The sequence below is a fragment of the Vidua chalybeata genome, chromosome 18 (genome assembly GCF_026979565.1).
Source record: "Vidua chalybeata isolate OUT-0048 chromosome 18, bVidCha1 merged haplotype, whole genome shotgun sequence".
In the NCBI taxonomy this organism is placed as follows: domain Eukaryota; kingdom Metazoa; phylum Chordata; class Aves; order Passeriformes; family Viduidae; genus Vidua; species Vidua chalybeata.
Window position 1 is genome coordinate 6,061,331 of NC_071547.1, and position 26,985 is coordinate 6,088,315.

The 26,985-nt window shown below is 42.1% G+C and overlaps 1 protein-coding gene across 10 annotated transcripts in view; it reads right to left on the minus strand.

Moving 5' to 3' along the window:
- The window catches only part of GALNT9 (polypeptide N-acetylgalactosaminyltransferase 9), a 132,322-nt gene that overhangs the window by 100,982 nt on the left and 4,355 nt on the right, over positions 1 to 26,985 (minus strand). For 5 of the 10 annotated variants that reach the window (XR_008434039.1, XR_008434041.1, XM_053959536.1 and 2 more), the window contains exon 2: positions 6,823 to 7,003. Coding sequence is in view for 4 of the 10 variants with exons in the window: in XM_053959536.1 (XP_053815511.1) it covers positions 6,823 to 7,003 (181 nt within the window). In the remaining 6 variants the exon portion in view is untranslated. Of the gene's footprint in view, positions 1 to 6,822; positions 7,004 to 8,270; positions 8,341 to 26,985 lie in introns of those variants that run through there. The other 5 variants (XM_053959542.1, XM_053959540.1, XM_053959537.1 and 2 more) reach the window with 4 other exon arrangements.

Here is a 26,985-nt window from a genome sequence, read left to right on the forward strand (position 1 = left end):
GGGATTTGGGAGACCAGGGTTTGAGCCCACATTCCACCTAATCAATCATTATTTGTGCAAGGTGAGCAAAGCTCCAGTGGAGGTTGGGAGAAGACCTGAAGTACCTTCATAAACAGGGTCAGGTCATGACTCCAGCACCCAGCGACAGCTACCGAGGGACTGTGCTGATACAGAGCAGTACTCTGATTTCCTCAGAGTGTTCTTGCCCAGCCAAAGAAACAGGTGGATTTTTTTTCCTCTCCTTTGAAGCTTTGCACAGTTCCAGTCTGAGCCCCTTACAGCCAAACAAGAAACATTTCCCAAAATGCAGTGACAAGCCTGTGGCGTACACAGGGATACACAAATAAGCACAGCTGGCCCAGGGGCAGCAGTATGAGTGAATTGAGGTTGTCAGCTGATATCCCAAATGATCTGAGTCAGAACTACAACACCAAATGCTGAGGAGGAGCTGGTCAGAGCCCAGCTCACTGCAGAGGAAGCAGCACAGGGATTTACTCAGTCTACACCAGTTCCTCCTGTTCTTGGGCAAGACAAGTCAGCTGAAATTGGCTGCATCTCTCTGGGGCTGCACCTCCAGCTGTCCACACAGATAATGTGCATGCAAAGGTGCTGTTTGTAGGGGATTCACAGCTCGAGGAAAATGCCCAGCCCATGTAACTTGACAAAGCTACATAAACTCCAGAGCATGTGTCTGCACCCCTCCCCTTAGCCCTGCTCAAAATCCACATCTGGACATTGATTTGGGAACACTTCAGTTAGTTTCATCTCTTACTGAATTTCCCTCCAATAAACAATCTTAATCTGTTGCCCAGAGGTAATTCTGTCTGTTCCATTTTCTCTCTCTGTTTTTCCTTCTCTCTGCTTCAATTTACGTCATATGTTCAGAATGGCAAAAAAAAAAAAAAGGATTTTTCAGAATTTTAGCATGGTTTTTTAGATTGATTGAGAGTGGGTATCAAAGAAAAAGTCAAATACTTTCCTATAAAAAATAAACCTAATTGAAATCAAAATATCATGCCTATGCTTTGATTATGAAACACTGTTCTGCTTAAAAAAACCAAAATGCTTAATTTCAATTAATGTTTCATTTTACTGTGACCTGATATTTAATCTAAAAGTATTGGTAGAAGCTAGTAATGGAAAATTCATAATTTCAAGAGTGATTTTTTAAATGGGAAACTAAAGGTTTCATTGCTCTAAACACTTTGTTTAAACAGACATTTCACAGAAGATGTTCAGCCTAACACACAAAATATTTTTAGGGGATTTTTTTTTTCACTTGTCATTTTCTGCTAATCAGAAATTCTGATTCCTGGAAAGCACTTCAAATATTCCTAGTGAAAAAGGCCCATTAGATTGCACTCTGGCTAACCTGGAAAGAATCCTAAGGGTCTGTTTTAATTTGGAGTTTCTTGTGTCATTTCTCTAAGTGGCTCAAAGAACACTCAGCATCCCCAGAGGATCTGAAAAACAGGGCACGAGGCAGAGCAAGCAGCAGCGGTGGGGAAAACCAAACAAGCCCAGAGCCAGCCTTCTCCAATGCACTGATCCAAAAGCTGATGCTCTGCCTTGGTGCCCTGCTCCTGCAGCCACATCCAGCAGAGGATGGGCAGGGCCACCCAAGCCCAGCACTGAGCCTCCTCCCAGCACAGAGAAACTGCAAGCACACCCATGATGGGGCTCGAGAGAGCTGCTGACTGGTGGCTGAGATATGACAGGGACACCACAGAGACCTGCTGCCAAAAGAAAGGGTCAAAGGGAAAGGTGGTGGCTCTGCCTTCGCAGACAGCTGGAGCTCACTGGCCGCTGAGGACCATCTCTGATGGCAGGGCTGCTCTCCTGCTGCTGTTATTAAACCTTTGAATGAACAAATCAGAGGTCTATTTACCAAGCCTGCCCTCTTGGTAACACTGTTTGATCAATTCCGGAATTCTTTTTGATAGGTAATTAAAAAAGCTTTTCCTTAGGTATGGAGTGGATTGAACCATTAATTACACGGCACAGCCCTAGAGACGCAATTCTTTTGCGATTGTGAAATGTCTATGGCAAACCACAGAAATGCTCGCCTCCATAAAAGAACAGAATAAATGAAAGCAATTTCCTCGAGACCCAGATTTCTCTGCATTTTATGGCTAAAGACTTGAGTTGCCACAGCATTAATAAGTTTGTTCTTTAGGGCTGAATTTTCTAAATGCAAATGTCCATGACCATAACACAAAGAAATATCTTCTTCAGCTGATAGAGCCAGCAGACTGAATCCATATATTAATATTATTGTTATCACTGAACTGCCACAATGCACTCAGCATCCAGTTGCACAAAAAAAAGATCAGTTAAATTAAAGATCCTCACCAAGCAGCGACGATTTTGTGTAAAAGCCAATTTAGCCATTATGGAAGCTGCAGGATCATATTAAGTTTTCTCAAAAGTATGCATAATGCATGACAGCAAGTGGTTTTGACAAGTGACTGAGTGTGTGTGTCTGTGTGTGTGGATGTGTCCTGCATGTAAAGAAACCTCTGAAGTTATTTAAGTTGCAAAGTCAAGTGATAGAAAGATAGCAAATGCTGAATTTACAGGTGTTGCACCTGTTCAATTCAACCCCTTGCTATCCAGCCTGTGCATCAAAAAGAACAGGGGAATTGATGTTATACTGAGAGACAATGCTTTTGTCTGAAAGCATCTGGTTAGCTGACACTTCCCAATTTTCCAGCATGCTACACTGTAAAACAAACAGCTTTTGTAAGTTTGGGGGCCTTTACCCCTGTCTTTGAATGACATTCCCTAAGGTTTTGGACATTTCTACTTTCTTTAACTTTGATAAAGTCAAAACCTGGCGTCACATGGGGCTTCAGCACCTCTGCCTTCATGCATGATTGGGAAGGGTTGAGTCTGATCCTTTGTTACTGGAGCAGGGGCTGATATTTTGGCTAGAGCTGGCAGCAGTGGAGGCTGTTATTCCCCAAAAAGGGCAGAAGGATGAATTCTGCCAGCCTGTTGTAGCCACACAGGGAAACCTGCTCTCCTCTGCCCAGTGCCTGCAGGGGTTTAGGTGGCTGACCCTGAGAAGTGCAAAACCTCCACCAAAATCTCAGCTCTGTTGCTCCAGGTCTGGTTTTGACTATTCAGTCAAGCATTTTCCCTTTGACGTTATGGTAAGAGAGGCATGGACAGAGCCCAGCAGATTTTACAGCATTCCTAGGGGCAGGATTCTGGACAATTCTACACCTAGACATATTGGGAGAGATAGCTGACAGGAATACAAGTTCTTATGCTTCCTACAAACAAGGTTCATTAGCATCAGTAGATTATTTTCACTTAGTGCTCAGGTTTTTTTCAATTACAACACTCATTTTATGTATGGAAGAACATATATGGAAATTACTCCAATAACACTTCACCATCAAATAACACTTTTCCCAGAGAACCACAGAACAAGCTCTAGCTTAGCTGTGTGCTTGCAAAACAAAAATAACCTGTTCCTTGCAAGAAAAGCTTCTCTTTCTTCCATTTCATAGAGGAAATAAGATGTGTTAGTGAGGGCTAGAAGTCCTCACTAATAAAGCTGATACTTTACTGCTGCGAAGAAAAATCAGGACATTAAATATTCTGAGCTCCCTGCAACATATATTCTACAGTGGTATAGCCCTTGAAAAACTTAAATATTATATTATTTATACAGCTCTGATAGATATTTTAAAATCTCTGATATTGAGAAGAAAAAGCTGGGATATATTTATCATACCATGCTCGAAGCAAACTGTAATTTTGTAATTATTGTGTGATTTGTAATCACAAGCAAGAAGTTTACTGCCATTGCCTCTATTTGGCACACAAACACAACATGCACAGAATTTGCTTTTGTCTCCTGTACCAACAGAAATTTGTATCCTAAAGAAAAGGTTTCTGAGCTAAAAGGAATAAAAGCAGTGGCAGCAGCAGGTAGGAAAGCAGAACAAAATGTGAGAAAAGCATCTTGAGGGCAGGAGTACCCACCCAGGCTTGAGACTTTGCTGCAGTGGAAGGACAGGGGGAGGTGACTCCAATTTAGGAGCCTTCATGGTCACATTGGCTGACTCTGCACCTCTGTAGTGCAACATATTTTTTCATTTGCTGCATGGGGATGAAAATACCTCCTGAAAAGCAATTAAACTGCCAAATGTTTATGAGCCTATGCTTGTAGATGGAAGAGAAGGCTTATTCTATCAGAATAAGAGAGTGGACAACAGTAAGAGGGGAGTTCAAATGCACTAAAATACAATATTTCTCATCAAGCTTGGAATATTACAAGTCCTGAGTTTGCATACTGAAATCATGTTTACTTTCATAAATTGTGCCTGTGCAGTGTAGACTTGAGTATAAATTCTCCCAGTTCATATCTTTAATACTGGTTTGTGAAAATACATAGATTGAATATTTCAAATGGAAGACAGAATGGGGAGAAAGCAGAGTTTAATACTTTGGGAATGCAAATTCAGATGTTTTTATTCAGACTGGCCATGGAAATTGTACATGGCCTTGGACATTGATTCTACCTTGCCCCTCCATTTAAAAATCAAAAGCCCTCTCCTGTAAAAAAATGAACAGTTCTGAGAATGACAGGAATATAAAGCACAAGCAAACTGACAAGCTCAGCAATGGAGAGGGGAGACCACTGGGCAGGTCTGCACACAGAGAAACTGGACAAGAGTGCTATTTCAAAGTCTGTCTCAAGCTCATGGAGGTTCAGTTCTCTCCAAAACACAATTAGAGCAGAGTGTTTAAACCAAAGAGCCAAGCTCAGCTTTGGGACATGTGCTCCTTGAGCTGGGTGCAGTTCCAGGTGGGGTCCCACAGGAGTGGAGCAGAGGGGCAGAATCCCCTCCCTGCCCTGCTGCCCCTGGTGAGGGATGAGCCCAGGGCACGTTTGGCTTCCTGGACTCTGGGTGCACTGGGCCATGCTGAGCTCCATGTCAACCAACACCCCCAAGTCCTCCTCCTCAGGGCTGCCCTCAAACCTTCTAAGTGGGAAAAAGTCTTCTTTCTAAGTGGGAAAAAGTCTTCTTACACAAAGACCTTCTACCTTCTCCACACTCTCACTCATTTTCCGTAGCAAATTCAGTCTGAAGGGTTTTCCTGTGACTCATCTAGAGACAAGTGCATCAATTGCAGCTTCTAGATCTAACTAGAACCACCTCAGAAGTGTCAAAATGCAACAAGGAAGGCAGTTCTCCCAGTGACACAGATATTTAATCATGTGGCATGGCCTGATGAGATACCCACAATGAGAATGTCAAAAAGCTCATCTGAACGACTCATCAAAGCTTCTAAGCAAAACCGTGGGAGAGCATAATCTGAAGTGAAACATCACTGCATTGCAAATGGTGTCATGCCTCTGACAGCTGCTGGGCTGGATGTGAGCTCTGCAGCCTTTGCTTTTGCATTTCTTAGCAGAACACATCTCATTTATCCTCATCCCCCTGCCCACAGCAGTAACAGCCAGGTCAAACCTCACCGACCTTCATTTGGGAAACTTCACTTTGACTTTAGGGTCTCGGGGCCAGATCTGAGGCACAGCTCCAATATTTGCATAACTACAGACTCCTCTTTCCCCAGCATAAATCCATGATGGAATTTTATGATACATCAAGAGAGGAGAGATGAGAGCATTGAACAAGTCAGTGTACTTGCATCAAATGTGCTATCAAGGCAGCAGATTGTTTTCTCTTTGCCTCTTCTGTTACCTGAGTTTTGTTTTTGTAGCAAGGGTTTGAGAAAACAAACGCTGACTCAATACTTCTGAGATCAGTTTAATGTGTAACACAGCTAAAGAAATTTGTAGTTAAGCTGAAGTTTTGTTTTTGGCAGCTTGGACTGCCTAAAATCCTAATTCAATTGCAATTTACTCACAGACCACAGCTATTTAGCTTGGTTAAACTTTTCTCATCACTTAATAAGATACTTTTTTATTTAACTTTCAGCTCTTCCTAGGAGCCCCAGTGGGTCTTTTAAAACAGAAGATTATTATTAGAAATTAATTAAGTATTCTTTTCAATTCTGTCTCCTGAGAGCAACTAGGCATTGTTGCTGATCTCCTCTGCATTAAGACATTACTGATTGTCATTCATGGGATGATAGTGTGGATGTCTCATCTGGAAAATATATAACTCCATAAATATGAAAGATTTGAAAGTTATTTAATACAAAATATAATAAATCAGTGCAAATAATAAACATGTAATTGCAATGTCAAGCATAGCACAGGCGTGTGAAGACTATAAACACTGGAATAAAAATAGACACACATTCCAAAGACAAAAAAAACCCTTACTGCAATTACAGGACCCCGATGGATTGCACTTAGTCCATGTTTCAGCACACTGCAAACCCTGACTAAACAATTCTAAGAATATCAAATGCAATTAAAGACAATTGATTTGATAAGCTGAGGTTATTTTTAAGGGACCAGAGACTAGAAAGTGTTTGTTGCACTGCCCCCCCCACTGCACATGACTACAAGAAGCACAGACTAATTCTGCCACCTCTGAAGGCTTTTTCTAAATGAACCAACCCCAAAAAGCACTGATATCCTGATGTAATTTTTGATCTGAGGCTTTGAACATGCTTGTTAATGTACTACTGACAGAATTAGCTATGCATTTAATATGGCACTTCATGCTTGAGGTGGCAGTTGGTCTATTTCATTTGCACTCAGCTCAGGGGTATCTGTACAAGTAACTGCTGTCATATTCCAACCAGGAAGGGATGTGAAGAATGCCACCATGGATCAGCAGAACAACAATCAATCCCTTACTCCAAATAATAATGCAGAATTCAACTTACTTTTTAGGTCTGTAGTCAGGGATGGACCTGTCCAGTGATATCCTGTCACTGAGCTGGGCATTGTAACCATATTCTTCATACTTAGTCTCTGATTCATGGCTATCATCTCTCAGGGTAGCAGCCATTCCCCCCTGGCCCAAGCCTCCTGGACCTTCAACTAATCCCATGGGCTTTGCCAGACCTAAATGAAACAGAAAAAAAAAAATCAAATTATTAATATAAAGGATATAGACAGAACCTCTTCTGTGACACAGAATGTTTTCAGATAAATGAGATTTGAACTCCCAGCTCTCAAACCCTCATGGCTCTGTGGAAATTATCCTCAGCTTCTTAAACCAAAGTCCAAATCAACACATCTTATGATATCTGTGCATAATGAGCAAACTATAAAGAATCAATTAGCAGCTTTCACGATTCCTTCTTTTTCCAAAATGGCTAATTATTGTTAAGATAATTAAGAAAAAATTTTCCCCATTAGAACTGGAGGGTTTCCCCGTGTAGCCCATTAAAGCTTCATTCATTTTAAGGGAGAGATGTTGAATTTCTACCACATGTGGGTGTGCCAATTTAACTCCACATTAGTGTCAAGGTTTGGTTCCTGTGTTGGGGACACAGCTATGGACTGGTCACCAGCTTCTGCTGGGTAGGAAATACAGGATCAATCTGATTTCACTGCCTGAGCCAACAGATGAGTGATTTGGACTCAAATACACACCCTGCCCAGCCTGTTGCCACAAAGATGTGCTAAAACTATTTTAATGGAGCTGACACTCCACCTGGGAATCACTCCAGATTTCCTCTGCACTTCACATCTGACAAATGAAATATGTAAGATGCTCAGCTCTGTAGAGCTCACAGCAGCAGAAAGTTTGGACAGTCAGTAAGTGCTGAGAAATCAGCCAATTAGCAATGCATTTACAGGTTTCATTCACTGGTCAACTCAAAAATAAAAGTAAAACAAAACTAACCCAGCGTAAAAATGCTCGTATGACCACATCACCAGGAACCTCTTCCATGGCAACAGGCATTTAATTTGGTGCTGAATTCTCATAAATAAGCTTCTCAAATATCCTGTGTTTAATGTCAAAGCTGCCCTTTCCAAAAGGCTCGCTATCAACAAGTCATTATAAGTGACAAAGTCATTTATAATAACCCTGGGAACACCATACAGGAATGTGTGACTCTCCCCCAAATAATTTACAACACCAAGTAAAGCAATTAGAGCTTGACCCACTTAACATTTTTCAAATCAAGACTTTTTCAAGAGGAAAATGCCATTACTTCAACAAAATGATTAAAAAGAAAGAAAGAAACTGCCAGCATTTGGTAGCAACAAACACACATGGCAGTACAAACATGGGACTGGCTTCTCCAAGTCCCACTAAGGAGGGCAGTTCAGACCCTTGTGAAGGAATTATCTTTCACCTCACTGCAAACAATGTCCTTACTTGTTATAGGTCCATCACCAGCTCTGTTTAATCACAGGACAGCACAGAGAGACAGTGGTTCATTACTGATCTGAAAGAGCAAAATTTTGCATTTTCTCCCACAGTGCTTATGACAAAATCCTGTGCTGAGGTAAAGTGCAACAATACAAACAGTCACAAATTAACATAAAAGGAATTCTGCTACTGAATTTCAGACACTGCCAACAAAAATACATAAATACTGCAGTCAGTGGTCCTGAGTCAGGACAGATCTTGTTTGTGTTTGTGCCTTTGATGCTTTCATGCTCTTCATCACCATGCCTGAAACATGACTAAAACTCAAGACTAGTCTGGATTTCAAACCAGAGAAATTCTTCTAGTTTATTAAGTGAATCACTTCAATCCATGTTCAATATTCTGAAAGTATTTTAGGGAGCTTCATTTTGAAGAAAATGGTAACATTTGTCCTTTTTGTTCCAATTTAGGATGAGAGGCTATTTGGCACTTTAACTTTCCTTTGGAAAAATTAGAACAGAGGGCCCTGCATGCCTGGCCTGACAGCGATTCCTTGCTTGAGTAATTACAGAAATTACATGTCTGAGATTCTACATCTCTCCCCATCCAAAAGGAAAACCAGAGCAGCCTAATCTTCCTGCATGATACAGTCTTAGACTTAGACACCACCAGCAGTGATGCTGCAAGCTCTGCCTGACATGCCCAATATATGGAATCTAAAAGGGGCTCAGTTTCTGAGAAAAGTCAGCAGTTCCCTCAAAAAAAAAAAAAAAAAAAAAAAAAAAAAAATTCAAATTAAGCACTTTAAAAGTCAAAACCCCAGAAAACTTGACAAAGCCTATGTCCTTGAAAGACCATAATGTGGAAATTCATTTGATGATCATTTGGAATCATTTGGGCTAGGTTCTGATGTAACATCAAAGCAAATTGAAGATGATTTCATTAAAATTAACTGACCTGCTTTAATGAAAGGGTCTCCAAGATGTGGTGTGCTCATTTGACTTGAAGCAACAATCTAATTCCAGTAGTTGAAAACTTTATTTTTCACACTATATGCTCTTGCAGTTTATGGAACAAAACACTTGAGTCTTTATGGCACAAGTAATGTGAGAATGAAACTTCCACCCCATGGGAAGCATCAAGCACTTGGCTATTTTACTTCTGAAAGAATTGCTTAGACAGCCTGCCAAACCATTCATGATGACAATTATTTCATATACCTTTTTCTAAATCTGATATTCTAGCTCTTTGTGCTGCTAATCTGATCTCGTTGTGGGGAGGAGTCATCATTTGTCCAACTTCCTCTCAGAGCATATTGCTGTGAGCTTTTTGCTCCAGCTACCAAATTGTAGCTTAGTCTGACTGACAGTTATCCCAGCAATGCAGTAACATTGACCAAAATAAAGCAGCAATTAAATAAACGATATCACATTGCTTCCTTCTTCAAAAAGAGCACTAAAGTGCCTCTAGAAGTTCATAGGAACAATGAATATAGAGTATTTTATACATGTGCATGTGTGTTAGAGGCAGCAATTACAGGCAATGTTCCTCAATGCATGGTTGGTTAGCCAGACCATGCCTCACATATTTCCATTGCATTTTCCATCTCAAAGTTGATTTGCTGTTGCTTCAGCAATTGTCTCCTCAACAGAGAGCTTTCTCCCATCACTTTCTACATCAAGATGATGACTTGCTAACCCCCAAATCCACAGTTACTGCACTGGTCAGCTTTAAAAAAAATAATAATAAAAAAAAAAGACACATAGAAAAGGAGAAAAGGAGTTTCAGTTCAGCAGCAGCTTCACAAAAATAGGTTGGTATTGAGATGGGATCAGGGGACAGGTGATGGGATGAGCATCCCCAGCATGGCTGAAGCAGAGGCTGCTGGTGAACACCTCCCAGCACATCCTCCAGGCCCTCATCTGAGAGCACTTCTCTGTTTTCTTCTTGTTTTGAAGCTCCTTGCAGACTTCCAGCTCCTTCTCTTATCTTTGGCTTACTCACCTGCAGACCTAACTTGCTCCTATTTTTCCACAGCATCAGAAGCCAATGAGGGCAAGGCACAGAGCCAGAGCCAAGGACTGAGATCCTGGGGCCAGCTCTGAAACGGGGATGTGCAGAAAGGGGGATGCCCAGTGAGCAGCTATTTTTAAAGCTGTCTTTTCTTTAAATTTTCTAGACTAAAAATATCTGCAGCTAATACACTGGGAATGGTCATAGACTGTTCCATGCTGCAGATGACAATGAGGTCACAAATAATTAGTGTCTGTCATTCATTTCAGATTTATTGCTCTCACTGCAGAGATTTCTGTGTAGGACAGAAATTGTTGGGAGAATGGAGAGCAGAAGAAGCCAGCCTTAGTTCCTTAACCAGATTAATTACTCCACAGGATGCATAATTTTCTAGGAAGAAAAGAGATCTTCTATTTTTCATCATAAACCCTGTCACAATGGGAAAAGTACTAAGGAGATTTATATGAGAAACTATGGCAAAGGCTAGATGAGATTATGGCTGTGATTATTTTACTATCATTTTTTTCTTATTTGCAACACAATTACAGGCAGCTGTAAATCAGGTTCAGCCAAGGTTCTCAGACAAAATTAAACTTCTGACAAATCAAAATAAAAATAAGTGACTGAAAATAATAATAGAATGTCATAACACTGACAGAACTGCTGCAAAATCTCAAAAATGCCCTTGCTGGCCTGTCTCAGCCCCAGCTTGAGAAGGGCTCCAAAGCCAGACTTCTGAGCTTTATCTACAATTACATCATCTGCACATTTGAATAGCTGCAGAAAATTATTTCAGTTTCTAGCACCTTAAAAGGAGGGGATAAAACATTTCCTTCTATAACACCTGGTATAGGTCAAAACACCTGATATAGTCACCCAGCAATTCTACCTGTGACTCCTGAAACATTTCTCTCTTTTAAACAGGAAACATAAAACTCATCAGCAAAACAGTTGTTTCCTTCCTTCTCCAATTATTATTTCTCACCTGAAAATACCACTGCATACCATGTAAAGCAATAAAAATCTCTGGATCCTAGCTTAAAAAAAAAAAAAATCAAGGACAATAGCAACTCCACATAGATTGACAAAGCTGACTTTCAGCATTTCCAGTTACAGCTTTGCAAAGAAAAGAAAAAAGGTTCAGAGCTTCTGGAATAGGTTCAGTAACAGCTTAAACAGGACTCAGCTTACAATGTCTTTTTAAGCTATTTTTACATAAACCCACCTGTTTAGAGGCAGGAATTAAAGCAGTTCCAACTATTGAACCAGCCCTAATGCTTCCACCTTGAGTTATTGTATTGTGCTAATTTTGTGCTCTTGTTCTGTTGCAGCTAGAAACTTCAGCTGAAGGTTACAGCCTCAGTGAATGGCATGTCTGGAGGCATGGAGTGAAGCACTGATCTTCCTCCTTCAGGAGCTGCATGTCAGAGTGAAGCAGACGCAAAAGAAAAGCAGCTGTTTGGAGGAGGAGGAGGAAAAGTGCAATGCAGGTGAGCCATTCAACACTAAACTAAAGGTCTCCGCTCACCAGCTGTTTATAACTTCATTTTAGTCATCCCCAAAAATAACTATTAGCTGATGATCTCTAAAAGAACATGCTCCCACCAGAGAAAGGCTCACTGCTGTAAGCAGCCCCTTGCCTCTCACACACACCCAGCACAGCCCCATTGGCATAAATTCAGTGAATGCATTGGCAGTTCACTGCACCAATATTAAACCTGAAAAACTAAAAGCATTTTTCTGTTGCAAGCACGAGGATCAACAATATGCAGAAAAATAAATATCTTATTTGGAACTATTTCACTATTTGACAGCGTTTCAGCCAACTTTGCAAACAGTAGCGTGCAGCATAGGGAGTTGCTGGTGTCTAGCTCATGATTCAATCTAAATGTTAAACAGAGCCTGGCCCTTAATTTCTGCATATCCCAACTTTCCATGTCCCAAATCAGTTTCTCCCACCATGACCCTGAAGCAAGCCTACATAATATGTAAGATTTGCTGCCCAGAGAACTGATCTGAATTTTGCCCATATCAAAAGGTGCTCGCTTTCTGAGCTAGAAGGAATGCTGAATGTGGAGATTTATTTTACATACAGCAACATTCAGCAAGTCACATCCCACAGGGATACAAGCTCCAACTTTTGGAAATTGGAGAGCAACAAACAAAACCCCATCTAATTTAAGTGACTCCAGCACTTCCATTTATCTGAAACCCAAAACACAGTCTTCTTTTTTTTTATAGTTGTACTGAAGTTTGCTGCATCCTTGCTTGAAAAGTTTATGTCCCCTGGTGCCTGGTATCAGCCCCAAGTATCTCTGCAGATATATCAGGGAGAAGACAAACAGCATCCTGCAGCTGATGGCTTGAAAAGGAAAAAAGTACAGCAACTTGTAAAGCTGAAGCACTTGATATGCAAAGTTTTGTCTCTAGAAACAGTGGTTTTGTAGCTTAACCTCATCTCCAGACCCCAGTGGAAAGCCTGAGACAGCATTTCTCAGTCTTGATGCCCAGATAAGAGGCAATGCTATAAGACATCCACCTGTGAGAAGATGAATGATGGGGAAGGGATGAAGTGATTTGGCAGCTCTGCCTGTAAGGGGGCTGCTCCTTTCCCACCCCCAGCAGCCAGTCAGGCACAGAGTGCACAACCAGGAGCCTGGGCAATTATGTGGATTATCTGGAAAGAGGACTGACATCCAACCCCTTGTGTGCTTTGCCATATGTTTCTTCTTCAAAACAGGGACTTTTCCAGGTTGCAGAGAGCACTCTGAGACACAACATGTGCATATCTGTCAAATGCTCAAAATACATTTTATGGAAAATTCCATGAAGATGCCCAGGGCTATTCTCAGCAGCTGGGCTGGAAGCTGACCCTTATCCCATCCTACACAGTCTGCTCCCACCATATTGATGCTTTAATCCTTGAATCCTACAAGGTAACTCCTACCAGGACTGGATTTGGCCAGAACCATTTTTTCCTTAGAGTTTCCATGGCAAATCCTGAGTCCAGACTCAGGACATCACTGCAGCAGATGCCACGTGAGCCCAAAAAAACAGATTCCCACCCCAAAGAATTCACCATCAATAAGGACAAGAACCAGATGCAAGAAGGATAATGAAGAAAGAAGACATGAAGACCATATAACAAGGTCAAGGTGTTTCTGAAATGATACTTTTTGTAGAAAAGCTTGTGATAAAAGCTCCTTAGTCATTCAGGTCATTTTGAGATGGTGAAAGGTGGCAGTTCTGTGTCTGTAGAGGGAAGGAGTTCACCTCTGGTAAAGCTGCCCCATGCCAAATGCAAGGCTTAATACTTTGAGGAAGAGGAGAGGAATATATGAGGAAATAAAAAGACTTAGGGCCAGGTGTAGAAGACAGGCGTAGCAGGACAAATTGTGTTAGTCATCTTGGCACAACGTGGAGAGGGATCTGCTTCATCAGTGTCAACAAAAGGCCTGCTGGGGACAAAAAGGAACAGGATGTCCTTGCAGAGCCGTGTTCTCTCTGAATCTGCTGTTCAATGGGGCAGCACACACACCACTGCCCTCTTACAGCTGCCTAATCTTTTGTTCCTTGGCTTCACAGAAACGGCAGCATTGCGTAGGCTACTGCCTCTCTAGACACAAAATTCATTAGTGCTTTTTAATTGGAAGAAATACTGTGTTTTTATGTACAGATATCTAATATCAAAAGTAATTGCTTTTATAGAACACTCATTTGGAGCTGGTTACCCCTTGAGATGAGAAAATGTATTCTAATTACAACAGATAATTCAGGAGGAGATAAACAGATTGAGGACTGGAAGGACCAAGAAATAGCAGCTGTACAGTCCACTGGAGATGAAGATAAAAGCTCATTTGTGAGGTAGGACACCGATCCCAAATTTACAGATAATAAGAGAGGTGCCAGAGTTTTGCCAGAAACTTGATATAAACAAAAAAATAGATTTCCTCCTTAAGCAAGGAAGAGCTATATAAGGATATATTTTGAGAGACAAAATAAAAAGCCCCTACCCCAGATGCATAATTTAAAATTATATGTGTATGATTCTGATTTTTTTTGAAATTTTCCTTTCACTGATCAAAAAGTTCATTCACAGAGGAAGATCACTTTGTTATCTTTAAATAAATAACAGATGCCACGATTCTTCTAGAAGTTTTTAAATCCCAGATGACTCGTGGTTTTTTGCTGGTGAAACATAAAATGTATTTTTCTCTTCAGGGCTTTGGAGGAAAGCCAGAAAACTCCTCTGGTGATGGCATAAATCTGGAGTTGAGGGGGAGGAGCTGAAATGTTGGTGTATCTGCCTGGCAGCCCACTGATATTAAAAGGAGACAAAATCTGAGTGTCATCAGTTTGGCACCTGTCCTCTGGCAGTGGCCAATACCTGAGGCTTCAGAGGAAATGAAACACAAACGATAAAGCACTTGGCCAATTAAACTCTGCACAGTCCCTGGAAGCAGAGTTCCCTTCTGAACCCCATAGGCAGGTAACTAAAGCCCTGAAGCATAATATTAGATTACCCTCATTATCTTAACTCAGACAGGTAGAAACAGGGCATAAAACCATCCAGTGTCCTTTAAAAGCCCAGCCACTAATATTAGATTCAATGGGCTCCTGCAGCAATGAATTCTCTGGTACTGTCACGGTCAGAGTGTCACCAACTCACATGAAATGGATCATCTGTATCAATATATTAGATTTTCTTTAATTTTTCCAGGGAAACAGAGGTGAAAACTCCTGGGTGAAGTGATCATTAAAACAATAACAGAGCCATTCTAGAGGAAGGGAGAGTGACTTCTCCTTGAAAAGCTCCACAGTGCAAGAGCTAAAACTTTGGGGCTCTTTAATTAGATTCAGGAACAAGCTGGTTCAGCCAAGTTAAAGGGTTTTAATTTCATAAATGAGGAAAATATCTTTTGAAAAGCAAGGAGTTTGCTTGTGTTAGTCAAAGGCAGGGAAGGGAAGCAGTGGACCATGGTGGGAAGGGAGTTGTGACCCAAGGTCTGACAGGATGGAGCCACAGCTGGAAAGCTGCTGTTGGATGCAATGACATTTCCTTGACCCTACAGAGCTGACTGCGCTCCTCTAATCACTAAAAATACCCCTTTGACTTCTGATGCAATTCTAGATGAGAAGTCCCTGACTGCTCTATTCTCAGACCAGCTCCACTACAACAGTCAATCCCACAGGTGTAGGTTCCAAAAGGAAAAAAAAAATCTTTAAACACAAGGAACCAAAAAAAAAAAAAAAATCGATCTAATTTCAGGTCCTATGCAGGTTCATGCTGTTCTAGACCCCATTGTGCTGATAATAAAGTCCAGACTCATCAAAGGCTCTACCACATCTGACATTGCCCAACCTGCCAAATTACTGCCTTTCAGCCCAGGATTCACCCTCAGGTCTCTGTCTCAGAGGGATGTTGTCCAAGGTTAAGGAAGATTCTTCTCTCCTGCTCAAGGGTGTTTGGAGAGCCCTGACAAGGGCCAGACAAGCCCATCTCCTGCAGCATCATTTTGCAATCATGCTCCACATTATTTGCAGACACTCATATGCCTCCCTGCTCATTTACCTAAACAGCCTGCTATTAAATTAAACTAACATAATCACACAGATAGCTTTCCCAACAACAAAGTCATATAGAACACTTTGCTATTTGTAAGGCTAAAAAGCTCCTGGTTGTTCAGCTCATTTTGCACAGCAGAGGATGGCAGCATTAAACCCAGACGTGGGAGCTGCTGGAACTCAGAGTCACGTCGTGCTTGAAAGCGGATCTCGATTTTCCACTCCTGTGAAATTAGTCACTGAGTTCACCCCTGGCAATGCAACCACAATAAAGAGCCAATGTTAACAACTACAGACCTGCTGGCTACAGCCACTGCTCTCCTTCCGTGCTCCAAGAGTCCCTGCCTGCCCTTCCTATTGGCATCAGAGAATGAAATGATCTGAGAAAGTCCCTGGGTTTGTCAGAGCAGGGCTGGTTCTCTATCTGCTGCCTCTCCATCTCATCATTGGACATTTCTCCTTGGGAACAGGTGGGAGAAGACATCAGCTGCTATTGAGGATGAGAAATTTCAAATACTTCCACCCAATACCTTGGAAAACAGTTAATTTGGATATTGGTTTTCTCAGGAGCCAGAGAGAGCCTTGATTCCTCCCCTTTCCTTTCAGCCTTAAAAGCTCTGTAAGGGTGACATACTTTTTTTTTTTTGCATCATCGCACATTGGTTTCAAAACATACTCATTTCCCTGACAGACTGTCTATTTTAGATCTGTAGATCTGTGTATTTTTCTTGACCTGTCTTTGTATTCTTCTTTCTCAGGCACATCTTTGACACCTCTCAGGGAGCTTGGCTTGGGAATTTGGTTGAGACAGAACCTTCATCTCTGCTTTTCCTCCTCTTTCCTGCCTTCACTTTATTTTCATATCTCATGTCAACACACACCACAGCTGTGCCTTGCTTGTCAATGCCAGGCTGCAATGCCTCCTTCCATCAACCTCTTAATGTGTGCATGATTTAATTTTCTGCCAGCAGGACAAGTCAGCTCAAAACCAAACACATTTTAAACAGCAAAAAGACAGCACCTAAACAAATGCTGAATCCAGCACCTAAACAAAAATGCTTACAAATTAACAAATTATGGCATATTTGAAACTAAAATGGATGAAGTTATTATGCAGAGTCCTTCTAATTGATGAGATGAAGTGACAGCCACATTTATAACAGATCTATCCACAAGAGGATGTGCCCAACTAAAGGTCTGAGTCTCTCCTGCTCACAAAGGAGGAGCAGAAGGAGTCCACAGTGCTGAGAATCTTACTTGGTTTTGAAGTGTCTTGCTATTGTTAAAGGAAATGCTCAGTCTGGATTTGGTTTTGGCTCTAGAAAGGAAAGCTTTAGCTCTTTATATTCATAAAAGAAATCCTATTTAGAAATGAAAGACACGATGTTGCATGGATACAATTAATCAGGGATTTATCAAGGACAAATAAAAAGAATTAGGTAGCACATTCTCTGGGGGAAGCAAATCAAAGGATGAGATAGCATTACAAAAGAAAGGAGAAATGAAGATAAATAGCAATTGCCAATAAATTTGAGAAAATAAAGATGTAATGTTAGGGAAAAAAATATTGGCACAATGTTTTATTTAAAAGCAGTAATAAAAACATTGCTTACTTTGATTTCTGCCCTTTCTGGTTTATTGTTGATATAAAGATAAATTGACTCAGACTTCCAGAAGCGGGAAAGCTACAATCTACTATTACAGGCACTGTAAAAACCAGCCCTACTATAATAACTGATTCATTATTAACAAGATTGGCTTCATTGCATGTGGGTATTTGTAGGAATTGACTGTGACCCAGGGCTGATTTGGGCCCTGACAAACCCACAGCAGGACCCCTGGGCTTGCCTTGGAGAAGACAGGATGCATTTGGTAACAACGTGCTGCTTTGATCTACCTACAGAGCACATTTAAATTACCACACATATATAGAATTCAGATCATATATAAAGACTGGCCAAGTTTTTGAAGTTGTGAATGAACCTTCTTCAATTTACCTTCCTAATGGCACTGACTGCAACAGTGCTTATCTAGTTTTCACCAAGGCAATGTAAAAAGAAACTCAAGTTTACAGAGTCTCAATTTTTCCTCAAGCTTTCCTCTCCTTTGTGCCAAAATTCCATGAAAGAATGAATGTCCCTGTCCCCTGATGTGTCTCCAGTTTGTACTTACGACTACATTATGAGGTGTTAAATTACACAGTAAAAAGAGAAATGAGGACAGTGATAGAAGGTGCCTTTATACAGGAGAAGATCATCCTTCAGTGGAGAGACTGGTATGAATCAAAATTTGAATTTCAGGACCCCGAGTTCTGAGTTTACAGCTTGGGCTCATCACTCCTCAAGGACACAAAGCAGACGCGCTCTCCGCTCATGCTCAAACTTCAGGTCACACCCACATTTCTCCCAAGCAGCAAGAGCTTCCCAGCACCAAGTGGTGCCAGGGAAGGGCAGGGCTGAGCCCTGGGCTCTGACTGGGATGGGATGGGATGGGATGGGATGGGATGGGATGGGCAGCAGGATATGCGTCACACTGCTGAGCACAGAGCACCAGGATCGCTGCTCTGCTCGCTCATAATTTAATTATTCACTCTACTGAAAGGCACTGAGACAGGCTAGTGGGACCCGAGTCTGCCATTTCAGCAGGCTGAAAATAAGGCAGGCTCTCCTGCAGTACTGCTGGAGTGTCAGGGAAATGTCATGCTGCTGTAGTTATTAACTGAAATAAGCAGGAATGTAGAGAAAAAAAAAAAAAAAAAAAGCTTGTGCTAACATATTGCCAATTAACAGAGCAAGCAAAGAACAGTGGACATCTGAGTCTGGTTCCTTTAAAAGCTCAGAACTTAATTTGCATGATTGTGTTTAAATAAGTAAAAATCCCACTTGTCACCAATATGATTTTTAGGCTGGTTTGCTAAGAAAAAACATTTTGTGGGATCATGCTGTCTCCATTTGCCTATCAGTCTGCTTCTCTCTCCATACTCTCCCTTCACTCTGCTTGTTAGATTTCGAAGACTGCTTCTAACTTCAGCCAAAGCTTGGCAGACAGTCAGAGGTCTCCAAAAATTGCATTTCTGTGAGTGGCATAGAAGCTGACATCTGGGAAGAAAGTGTCATTAAAATGTTCCTACTGAGAGAAGAGGTTTGGTGAAAGATCAAACACAAGAGACCTGTTGGAGCTGTTAGAGACTCCCCAAGAATTCACTTGTGGGATGCCAACCCACAAGAAATTCCATTTTCTTGGTTTAGCTGCTCAAGGAACTGAACACATATTTTTAGGATTGAATGTGTTAATCACTGGGTGTCCAGATCTGTTAGATGCCTGGCTGTTATATACACCTCTGATTAACAATATCACAAAGTTAACCTGAGGACACAGATAAGGGGAGGGGATCAGGGGAGCAGAGAGATGAGCTGTCACCACAGCTAAAGAGACCAGGACAGCCCCCCTGGAAATGAAGGCCAGATCTCCTGGGTATGGGACTTGTATTTCAGCAGCTTAAAATATTGTCTTGACCCCTTCTGTCCCCAGTTCCAGTTCCTGGGAGCTCACACCCTCTGCTTCTTGTCAGGGGTTAGTGGCAATGATGAGAACCAGGGTAAGTGATAAAAAAGCGTGTTTTCTGGTCACAGATTAGGGGATTCCTAATGAAATCATGAGGATTCCATTTGAAACTACTTTTCCATATTACAGAAAATTCTCATGGAAATGCCTGACTCACTAGATTAGCACTTCGACCCTTGCAAAGGGAGAGCACAGGCTTAGAGGTGAGACACCCTGACAGCAGGGCACACCACTCCGTGCAGCTCTGCCTGTTTCCCCTGGAATTAATTAAAAAATTAATCCTTCTGATTTCTTATGGTAGGAGTGCTTTTCCCTCCCCACCTTTGAAAGGAATATAAAGCATGGTATGATCCTAAAACCCATGAAGCCTCATGAGCAGAGGAGCAAACAAAACCTCTCTTTCTCTTTTTAACAGGGAATTTGTCAGTTCAGTATCTGTCAGAATACTTTTGAAAATAATCAACCTCTAGTTTTACAACCATATGCTGAGGCACTGAGGAGCCACAGGCATGCAATATCACCCATCAAACAGATTAGAAGCATCTTCTTCCAGCTCAGGGACAAAACCAGATCATACACTGATTTCTGCTTCTAAAATGAATTTCCATCCTGAAATATCATTTTGCTTTATGACAGTACAGCGTGTCTCAGCCTAGTCATGTCTAATTGGTGCTGAGCTTTCCTGTCCTCTGGGTTTGGTTCTGACTTTGCTACTCAGTGCCATAAGGAATCCACACAAGAGCTTTTCTCTCTTGAAACTGGTCCACAATAACTATCAGCACTCCAAGTTAAGATGCATTGTCAAACTGTGGTATGGCTGTCCCAGAGTGACCTGTCCTACACGGTGCTGCCATGGGGAGCTCCACCTCTCCTTAGAGCCAGAACAGTTCTGCACAGTTCACAGTGCACAGTTCTGTTCAGTTGGGCACAGACCCTGACCCCAGCTGACTCATCCCATGAGCACTTCCATCCACTGTAATAAGGAAAATTTCACACTGGCCTCACTCTTCCACAGGCTCCACTGTGTCTCAGACTCTATTTGTGCTCCAGCTTCTTGTCAGGTTGATTAAAGGCTGAGAGATGCCTAAACAAGAAGTCCTGTAGCATATGCAAAAATCCTTCTGCAATGATCATCTCCTTCTCCTGCATCACTCAGCCTGTGTCCCTTGGCACGCTGGGCTGCTCCATCCCAGCTTCAAAGTTAGGGCCATGTCTTTGTTCCCTCATAAATATTTCTCCTCCATTTATGCACATCTTTTTTTCACTCTTCTCATTGTGCAGAGAAGACTGGAAATTCTCACTTTGTGAACTTTTTAATGTGTGACAGAAAGAGGGAGACAAAGAATCCAGTTATTAGGCAGATCAGGTTCAGAATGAATCACAGAAGAAATTCTTTGTTCCATGATCTCATCTGAGAGGGCTCTCTGCAGCCTGGCTTTGAGTTATGTGGGCCTGGAATGGGAACGTAGCTGTGAATATGGGACCCATACCAAGCTGCCTCTTTCAGGAAACAGAAGGTTTTGCATACAACCCCACTGGATACAGGCATTATAAAAAGCACTTCCCTTCTGGAATTAATTTTCTGTTGAATGGAAATGCATCGAGACAGATGTATCTATTTCAGGAGGAGCATCATGCTGGCACAGGTCTAAAATCAAAGATTATTAGGTTTGTGTATTCAGAGCTGGAATAGCTGAGGGTGAAATGTTCAGTGGAGGTGCTGACATGGTCTGTGCCTAAAGGAGCACCCCACGAAGGATGTGTTGAGTGAGTTTGCCAAATGTTAAATTGAAGAAATATGTGAAATTTATAATTAATACCTGCAAACATTTTTACTGCTCCTTGTGATACTAACAGTGGATAAACAAAAGACATTTTTCAACTGCTGAGAAAGTTGCAACTTCTGGCAGATGCAAGAGTTCATTAAAGAGTGGTAGAAACGACTGGCCACCTGGAAGAAAGGTGGCTCCAGTGGAGAATTTGGCTGCCCACATCCCTGTGATGGTTTTGGAAAGTCAGCAGCCTAAATGCACAGACCTGGGTCCTGGGGAATCTCCAGGTGACACACAAATTATGCAAGAGAACTACCTAAAAAAAAAGTGGTTTCCAAATGCAAGGCTAGCACAGGTTCACACCCAAACCACCCAACCACCCATTTTTCCACCCCAAACCCACTCACTGCATGTGAAAATTGAATGCATCAACTCTTTCAGCAGCTGGGCAGCTCAGCATTAGGCTGTTTGATAACTCCAACATGCTCAGCTCACTCTCCCCTCATGCCCCACTCCCATCTGTTACATGGAGCCACCTGCAATCCATCAGCAGCTTTTAGCATTAGCAGCTCTGTGCTGGCAAATCTGTTTTTCCTGTTAGAGGTGTGAACAGTGCCTGGTCCCTGCTCTGCAGCCGCAGCTCAGTGCTGGTGACACAGCCAGCACTGAGCCCCAGCTCACAGCACAGCAATGGGTCAGCACTGGCCACCAGCTGAATTCTGCTCCTGGAGCCACCAGTGGGGCTGAGTCTTGCAGACACAGAACTTTGCAGCTATCAGTAGCCTCATTTTACACACGGCTGCATGACCAGAAATCTGTCTTACAAGGAACCTATAGAGCAACTGCAAATTTTCATCCTGAGGAAAACTAACCTTTGGGTTATACAATGCTATTTCAATTGGGGATATTTTTAGTCTTATCATTGCCTTCAGTTCAGCGTGCACAGGAGAGAATACCACCAATCTTTGGTGGTACAACACAAGGCTTGCTTGAAAATGAGTTAATATAACAAAAAATACATTTTTATTTACAAAAGCTGTTCATCCTAGAGGCATATGAGAGCTGTAGAAAAAAATAAACTCAATTTCTAAAAGGGCAGTAAGGCCTCATTGCCAAATAAAATACAAAACCAGCATAAAAAATCCAAATGAAAAACAGCCAATTAACCCTACCACCCCACCAAAAATGCTAGAGGGAAAAAAAAAAAAAAAAAAAGCAGCAGCAAACTTCCCCAGTACTGCAGCAAAGGCCTTTCCAGCTGTCTTCATGGATATCTTCCAAGAGAAACAAAATCCTATGCAACAAACCCCCTTTTTCTTTGCAAATGGTCCTGCAGTACCACGGGCAGTACAGCCACCATGAAGTGCTCATCTGACCTGGCCTGAGAACTTCTTTTTGCAAAATGCAAACTGGAGCCAAAGAGCACAAACACAGGAGCAAGGAGAGCCCCCAGAATTAGGAGTCAGAGGCAAAAAACCACAAAGTTCACCAGACCTCTACTAGAAAGGGGAATCCTTCCAAAACCTCCAAGGAGGAAGGGCCCTGTTCTCAACCATTCTGAAGCAGTACAGGGACACAGCAAGGCTTCATCCTTCGTGCTACACACACATCATCATGACTACCAAACCTACTCCTCGTCCTGTGGCAAAAGTGCCTTCACTTGGCCAAATTTTCTTCTGGAGTTACTGTACTGATAACTACTGACTGTGCTGATGCCTCTGGATCAATAGCAAAGATTAATTTAGGCAACTGATTTCTACAGGACTAAGTGCACGGGTGAGCTGAGGAGAATTTGAATCATTGCTGCAGGGATACAAACCCTCTTGAGGCAGTCACCCCGTGCAGGCAGCAGTGTCTGTCACCCCCCACACTGCTCCAGCCCAGCAGGGCTGGCAGCACCTGCACTTTGCTTAGAAAGCAGTGCCACTTTTGTACCTGGCTTAGATTCCCAGCTGAGCACAACTGCTGACTCAAGCACAGACATGGCTTTCAACAGCTCCCCAGGAACCAAATCCAGCAACACCCTGGGAACCCCAGAGAGCCCAGCCAGCTCTGTGCTGTCGATCCTGTGAGCCACAGGTCACACAGGCCTTTACACAGCTTCTTTCCACACAGCTGTCCTGGCTTTGCACAGGGGAAGGAGGTGGCAGGAGCCTGCTGGGGGAGAGCAAGGCTTGGGCCAGTGCTGTGCCATCTTACAGGGGCTGCTCAGCCCTAGGGAGAGCCTGGTGTCGCAGCAGCCTCTTGGGCTTGCTGCTCTAACATGCAGCCCAGGAGGTTGAGACTGAAGCAAATGCACACTAAAGAATCCCAGAAGCCAAGCAAGTTCCTTTGTATCCTCACCCACCACATCTGGGTTATTTAAATGTGATTCCAGACACTGGAATTCCAAACATTATGCTGTGAAACAGATAACTTTCCTGTAGTATTTTGGCATCAAATATCTCTGCCTGACAGAGCCATTTTTAAGCAGTAGAAAGCTACTAAAACAGAAGCTCTTTTGAAAACCTTCTCCTTGGTTTAGTTTTCTTCATCATTGCCCACTCTCCCAGGATGACATGCAAATTACAGCTCATGTATTAAAAGTATAAATCAGACCAGTGGCAAGTGAAAGTGCTTCTAGAGAATGGCTCCATGGGAGGTGATACAGTGCTTAAGATATTCAGAAATCTATATTCTCACCTTCTCTAACAAGGTTTTGTTCATTTACTTCAACAACTCTTCAGCCCCCAAGAGAACTCTGCGTCCACACTGCGCATGATGACAAAGCAGAATCACTCTATTGTCTCCTCAGCTCTCTACCCTGCTGCTGCCCTCAGACTCTCCTTCAAAGCCAGTAATCAAGGACACATTGGAAGAAAAAAATAAAAAAAAAAACAACAAAAAAAATTAGGCCTTTTACCATTTGTCAGGGATTCTCAAGACCAGCCCATTTCTGCTGCATTGTTCCACTAAGGACTGCCCTCAACAGGGATCCAAAACAATTCATGGCCCCAGGCTCATCTTTGGTTTGTGAGAAGATCCCTCAGAACAAGTCATCCAAGTAAATTAAACACAAACAGAATTGTTCAGAAATGAAATGGCCTGACAAGTGCAGTAAGAGGGGCAGGGAACTGGTGTGAGAGCTCCCCTGGAACACCCATTCCACTGGATTTCCCACAAAAGGTGCTGCTGGACTGTCTTTTCATGCACAGCAAGGAGTCCAACTGAGCTGAACCAGGTGAAATAAAAAGTTCGTGCGAAGAACTGCAGAAAGCAAAGTCCCCTTCCCTCACTGTGGGAGGAGAGCATCAAACCAGAGGGATTAGAGAGCAGAACTCAGCTCCAAAATACCACTTCCTTGGACACCTACAGACGTGCACATGCTCACAGCTCGCTTCATCTGGACCTACACCAGATCATGGGTGTGAGGTCGCTTCAAGAAATAAGAATTTGAAAGCCCAACAGATCAAACTGAGAAATAACAAATGGAACCAAGGTTGTCACCTTTATGCCCAGCAGCACTACTGTGTGTGTTTAAACTCAAAGTAACCCCAAATAAATCAGAGGGCCCTAGACCAAGTTGAATCATTGCTGCCTGCTGTTGAGTAAGTTGAGAAGTTTTGGCTCAGGAGTTGGCCTTACACTCCTTACATCTCCTACAGGACTTGCTGAGTAAGCAGTGAGTGCCAGTTGTGCTGTACCTTTCTTCAAAACTGTCTGGAGAACCTAGATATTCCAGAACACCTGAAAGGATAGAAACTCTAGGGCAGAAAGAGTTTTTAATCTGTTTGCACCTGCCCTGCTGTCCTAGAAATGGGTTTTGCCTCCACCTCTGAAGCTTTCAGATACTCACAGGCATTTCCATGGCATCACAGCTGTGAGTTTTAGGAAAAGCAGACACATCCAATTAGTATTTGGCTGGTTTAGCTCTGTGCTCTCAGGAGAAGATGACTTTGGGTCACTGGGAGGATCTCTCTGGTTTTCACTCTCAGGAACTCGAGGTGTCTTATTTCAGAGGACAGTTTTGATCAATAGGACTAGAACAAGGTTGGAAGCTGCTCTTCTGTCACTGGCTCTCATCCTTCCTGTTATCCATAACATCACAGGCTCCTTTTATTTTCTACTTTTCCTTTTTCTGTCCTTCAGTGTGCTGATTTAAACTAAATGATGGTAATGACTACCACGAGAAACCCCACAAACAACAGCAATAATTAAAAAGTATGCCAAGTATGCTGAGAGAGAGAAACTGAGTGCCCATTAGTAAAGTTAAAGAGGAGCATTTAAAAATGGCAGATTCGTTAAACATGACTCATTTATTTTCCTTCCTTTCACAAATCTTAGTACTTCCTTGGATAAGTGCCACACATTCAGTGACTGGAACCTCATTCTAAAATGATGCTCCTGGTTTAACTGTTACCTGCCTTTATTTACTAAAAGATCAAACAAACAAACAATAAACCCCCCCTAAACTCAAAAACCAGTTTCACCTCTCTCTATCAAGGGTATTAAGTTAAAGCCAGGTTTTCTAATCCTCTAAACCTGTGCAGTGGCTGTAGGTGTGCAGCCACCACACTGCAGCTCCTCTCTGCGAAGATGACAGACCCATATTTGTTTTTCCAATTCCAGCTAAATGTACAAAGAAATGGAAGAATACTGAACCAGAATACAGCTGAAAAGGCAACAAAACCAACATCAGGCAAAAGTTTCCTTTCTGCCTCTGTAAACATTGCTTTTAATCTCATATGGTACAAATGATTCAAGTTCCACACAAATGAGTCAATGATAAAATTACCACATGATTTTTTTTTCCTGTCAAAATAAGCTTTCTTCCCAGCTACAAAGGTAAAGAGCAGAAACATTACCTAAAAAATAGTTTTACCACTACACAAAACACAGAGTACAGGGAAAGACTTTAAAATCACTGATGTGCTACCAGAATGGAGACATAATTTTTTTGTATTTGTCAATATTTTTGCAGAGCTGAGTGCAGTTTTGTCTGTTTTACAAAAGAGAGCTACCCTCTTTTTTAACTAAACTTTTAGAACTTTTCTTCCTAAAGTGCCTAAATAGAGTAATTTTATTTCCAATATTACCTTACATTTACACAGGGGCTATCTAAATATTGGCTCATTACGTTTTCCTTCTGTTGTTTTAGGGAATAAAACCTTGACCTTCCTGAAAGCACTGATTGTGAGTTCCCTCAGCTACATAAATCAATACTAATACAACCAAAACAAGTATGATGGGGAAATTGGTCTGTTGGACTTGACCATCACTTTGCAATACAGGAGGTCAGCCCTGTCTGTAGCAATGGTGACTTACCCAAGCTTGAGAAAATGACCCAGCACAATAGAAAATACTGTGTAGTAAACCAAGAAATGGCAGCCTAACTTAAAAAAAAAAAAAAAAAGTTGGCATTTTTCCCTCCTGCCTTCATGAGAACCAACCTTGTACTTCTTTAAAAACATCCTCAAAACGAGACCATGTGAAGAGAAGCCCATCACCAGAAGGAAACCACATGGCTGAGAGCAGAGCCCACACGTGAGCTGATGTTTCTGGAGATGTTTGGGTGCTAATTTTGCCAGATGTATGTTAGCAGCAGACCATAAACACATAAAATAGAAATAGTTCTAAAACACATGGGGATGAGAAGGCGCAGTTTCATTGGTACAAGGCTGCAGTCACACTAAACGTGACCTGTGCATGTGTGACTTTACCTCTCTCCTCTGCCAAGGAACTGCTCTTCAGCTGAGAGCTGCCAGCTGTAAAAATTTCTTTCTGACAATGTGGACATGTGATGTGGACATTCACATGACTCTCTTGCA